Source organism: Rutidosis leptorrhynchoides, chromosome 10 (assembly GCF_046630445.1).
Source record: "Rutidosis leptorrhynchoides isolate AG116_Rl617_1_P2 chromosome 10, CSIRO_AGI_Rlap_v1, whole genome shotgun sequence".
NCBI lineage: Eukaryota > Viridiplantae > Streptophyta > Magnoliopsida > Asterales > Asteraceae > Rutidosis > Rutidosis leptorrhynchoides.
Window position 1 is genome coordinate 224731352 of NC_092342.1, and position 5068 is coordinate 224736419.

General features: G+C 35.4%; 1 protein-coding gene across 1 annotated transcript; it reads right to left on the reverse strand.

Moving 5' to 3' along the window:
- Nucleotides 1-652: 652 nt before the first annotated feature.
- Nucleotides 653-3434, reverse strand: LOC139870835 (uncharacterized). Its single transcript, XM_071858604.1, has 2 exons — nt 2856-3434; nt 653-718 (listed from the first exon to the last, which is right to left on the reverse strand). Exons 1-2 carry the CDS (start codon nt 3432-3434, stop codon nt 653-655), a joined length of 645 nt encoding a protein of 214 aa, XP_071714705.1.
- Nucleotides 3435-5068: the final 1634 nt, after the last annotated feature.

The following is a 5068-nucleotide window of genomic DNA, read 5'->3' on the forward strand; positions in this document are numbered from 1 at the left end:
AGGTTATGTGTAAGTTGCACAAGTAAGTGGTTTATGTATGTATGTATGGATATAAGTATTGCACTCATTAAGCATTTTAGCTTACTCCTTAGTTGTTACCTTTTTATAGATTGTGGCACATCGAAGGATAATGGTAAGAAATTGGCCTAGGTTGCTTGCGGTGGATTTTAGAAGGCGCTTTTTGGTAATGGTCCCGATGGTCATGCTCACTATTGGGTCGTGTTGGCTAAACTTATGGGTCTTGTGTATCCGATGATGTAAATCTTAACTTATTATATTTTAAAACTTGTGGTAACATTTGAACAAGTAATGTAAACCTTGTGTTGTTGTGGTTAATGCCATTGTTTAAAAAAAAAAGTCATATTATTTACAAGTAAATTGTAAATTGTTTTGGGATCGTTTCACTTGAAAACCCCAATTTGTTTGTCTAGATCACACAAGGTGTTGAAGCACAAATTGTTTCACAAATCCAATCACTTAGAAAAGCTAGAAAATATATGTAATCAAAGTAAAGTCCAAAACAAATGCATAACAATGGATCTATAGGTAACTCAACAACAATTACTCATCTATTTCATTCAAAGAACATTTATTCATTGATTTGGGGCAAATCCTTATATCAGGGTTTCATAAATATTCAAACACTTGTAAATTAGCCAAGCATGGCTAAACTAACAGTAATAAGAGATGAAAGATCACAATTAAGCTTCATGTTTAACTAATACAAGTATTCAATGGAAGAACAATAGAGATAAAGTGGAAATTACAACCCAAATGAAGAGATGATGTAGATCTAACACTAAGATTACTTGAGCTTTAGCTTGATCCTCCAAACTAGCCTTAATCTTCACTTAGATGATGAAATTAGAGTTATTAGGGTGAGATTCGAGGTAAAAACTGCAGCTCCCTCTTTTAGAACCCTATCTTATTCCTTTTATACTTGTAAAAATTTTGCACTAAAAACAGCGTAGGTGCGTTGCACCTACTTAATGGTGCATCGTACCATATAACGTGGGTCAGGTGCGCCGCTCCATTGTGCTGGTACGCCGCATCTTATAACTTGCTAAACTTCCTTCATGGTCTGATGTTGAAAATTGAAATTCCTTTGAAATGTTGCGCCACACCTCGAGTTTGGTGTGCCGCACCTTATAACTGCACTTCCAGGATTCTCATTTTCTCACTTGAAATTGCACATTTGCACTTGCCTTGCACTTTCAACCATGCCCTGCACTTTAGTTGTTAGTCAATTTTGCACCAATATGAGTTTTTAGCCTTGAACCAATGCAATTGCACAAATATCCAACTTTCAGGCTCATTAAACCTCTAGAACGAGTGAAATGAGGGAGATATTATGAGGTAAAACTTGTGTAAATCGAGCAATATCAAAATCATTGTTGACCGTGTTACAAAAAAGCTTTATTAGTGGGTTCATGGGGCTCGGATAAGAGGAGACCTTAGGCTTAGTAACCGGTCAGTTGATAACTTGTCTCCCGTAGGAAAGGAGAAACTGTTTGATTTTGTGTAGGTTGCCAAGGAAGCCGATGAGTAGCTTGAATCAAAGGTTAATGGTGATGGAAGAAATGTAGGCTAAAGTAGTTTGCAGAATGATGGAGCCTATGCTCCCGTGTTAGTTGAGTCCAGGAGAGAGTCGAGTGCACGACTCAGGAATAAACTTGCACATGTATTTGTAGAGTTTGTATAGTGTTGATTTTGAAAATTATCAAAAAAAATAAAAAACATTTGAAAAACTTTTAAAAATCTAAAATTTTTTCCTTTTTGTGTTTTTGTGTTTGTATATTCATGATAGGTAGATGAGGGTGAACATTTAGTGATATCAATCGAGGAATGGCATCTAGTGCAGGCGTTCTATCACTACATTTCACGAATCTAAGCTCGGTATCCGGTTACACTTATCTCCTTATACTATTGTCCTCAAAAACTTACATTGGTTTTATCTTATTTCATTTAATGAGGGCATTACATGATCTCAAGTGTGTGGAAGGGGGGGGGGGGTGAGATATAAATTCACTCAGGTTGTTTACACTTGGCCTTATGTTCTATTTTTGAGTCATTATTTGAAAATTTTGAGAATTTTGAGAATTTTTGAAGATTTCCAAAGCTAAGTTGTAATTGTTTTGTTGAGCAAGATTTTATCACTATTGTGTGCTAAGTTGTGCAGGTACCTTTTTAATGAACTTTGGTGTTTTTATGTTTTGGTGTGTGCATGTTAAAGGATGAATATATTCCATCCTAAGAGGAAGTAGAGTCTTCTGAATCTTCGTTTTACTTGATTTAGCATACTTCCTAAACTATATCATTTCATACCAACATCATTTTAAGATGTAAAGGTACCGTGGGAAGATAAGGTCTTAAACTCTTAAACCGAATTTGCTTGGTAGGTTAAATCCGAACCGTTGTCCAGTGCAAGACTGATTACAGTTTAAGATGGAGCAAGATTCGTACCGCGCGATAGCATGGTCTTCATAGTTGTAACCCAAATTTGAATTGTATAAAATGTCATTCCTGTATCATTTTCCATCTTTCTTCTATCCCAGAGAGATTTTTTTAGGGTTTGGATATGGATGAAACTAAACTCTCACAAATTTTTTTTTTTTTTTTTAGCAAAGAACACGAAATATTTTATTGATAAAAAAGCAACATACAAACACAAGAGCAGGGCATAAACCTAACTCAAGGAAACCACAATACAACAAAACCAACCAATACAACTAAAAAGCAAAAGCTACAACCTATTTACTTTTGATACAGCTTCCCATTCCTCCATTCAAGGTTCCATTTTTGAGCCAGCAATAACACAGACTGGGTGTATTTGACTTTAAAAGTCAACAACTTACTTTCATATAATCCACCACCATTTTACATATATCCTCCTCATTTCTTTTCCTATTCTTAAATAGCCTCAAATTCCTCTCTTGCCATACAAAATACACAAGTACAGCCACTATTAACCTGTTAACAACATTCCATATTTTCTTTGAAGAAGGAAAAATCATAAGTCGACTAACAACTTCATGAAATTTATTAGGAAGGCCTCTGTATAGCAGCATCAATTTCAACTTTCTCCACACATTTAAAGCATAACCACTTTGAAAGAAAAGATGATCAATAGAATCTCTGCAACCACTACACAGCAAGCATTTATAGGTTTGATTAGGATACCATACCTGCAATCTATCTTGAGTAGTCAACCTATTTTTTAAAGCCAACCACATGATAAATGCATGTTTAGGGTTAGCCTGTGGGAACCATATAACCCTATGTCGAGGAACAACATGCATATTATTTCTCAAATATGCCCAAGGCTGTTTTGATGTATAGCTCACTTTTTTGCCATCATTAGTCAGCCATAAAAAGTCATCTTCTCTATCAAGAATCATAGGAGGTTGTAAATTCCGTAACAATGGAAACTTCATCACCTATTCAACTGACCATTTCCAATTGTTGTTCTCAATAATTCTATTTAAGGATAGATCATCATCAAGTTTAGCCTCATACCTTTCTCTTCTGGAAATAAAAGCAGCCAAAGGACCACCTTCACACCATTTATCAAACCAAGCAGAAATATCTTGACCATTGCCAATTTCATAATAATTGTGAGATTGTACCTTATCTCTAAGCTTCAATAACTGCTTCTAACCCCAGCTATCCTTCTGTTCATGCCTTATCTCCCAAATACTCCTTGCTTTTAACTTAACCACATTAACCCAAATAAACCATAATGACACTTTTTTGGTAATAATCTTCCACAACTACTTAAACAACAATACATCATTCCAATCACCCAAAGGTTTAAGACCTAATCCCCCTTGGTCTTTAGGAGTGCAAACAACCTTCTAGGCCACCTTGACTTTCCCTTTACTACTTTCCCCTTTATTCCATAAAAAACCTTTAAGAGTTTTTTCAATTTCTTTAACAGATATCAATGGAATTGTATGTACAGAAGCCCAATAGACTTGCATTGAACTCAATACAGCTGCAATCAGTTAAAGTCTTCCTGCATATGAGAGGTGCTTATTTCTCCAGTTGTTGATTCTCAATTTAACTTTATCCATAAGACATTTAGCATCTTTGATCCCAAGTCTCTTTGCTAACAATGGAACTCCAAGATAATTCATTGGAAGCTTCCCAATAGAAAATGGAAGAATCTGGAGAATACTATGCTAGATTCCCATTGGAACACTCCCAAAGAAGATTGTGCTTTTATTCATATTAGGGAGAAGACCAGAAACTTGGCTAAAATCATTTAAAGCACTCTTAACAACTCTTATAGAGTTAGTATGACCATGACACAAGACCAAAAGGTCATCAGTAAAACACACATGAGATAATTTCATATTTTTACATCCAAAATGAAATTTAAAATCAGTGTTGCTGCTAATTCTTTGGTGAATAATAAGAGTGAACACCTCCATTATCAAGGTAAAGAGATAAGGGGATATAGGATCCCCTTGCCTTAGCCCCCTTTAAAATGCCCATGAACTTATCCTTTTACACAAACTGAAAATACATTAGAGGAAACACATAACATTAGCCAATGAATCATTTTGCTATGGAACCCATACTTCTGCAGATCAGTCTCCAAAAATTTCTAATTGACAGTGTCATATGCCTTTTTAGTCAATTTTTAAGACACACCTATGAGCACCAGTTCTCCTATTATACCCCTTTAAAACTTCTTGAGCTAAGGGGTATGAACTATTTAAGTTTGAACTATTTAAGTTTAGTGATGCCTATACCTAGATTTGATGTAGTCATAGGTATAAACTATTTAAGTTTGAATAGGTCTAGTATTAAGTGTCACAAGAAGATTATCTCTTTTCGATCGATGTGTCTCGAGTTGTAGCCCGAGGGGAGCGCGATGGATTTAACTTTCTTATGGTTTCCCTAATGAAATCCAAGAGAGCTATATAGCTAAGGGGTGCGACTCGTTTCTAGCTTATGTGATTGATGTTAAGAAAGAGAAGAAACAAGTAACTAACATCCCCGTTGTATCATAATTTCCCGAAGTATTTTTAGATGACTTACCGAGTTTGCCTCCTGTGTGAGA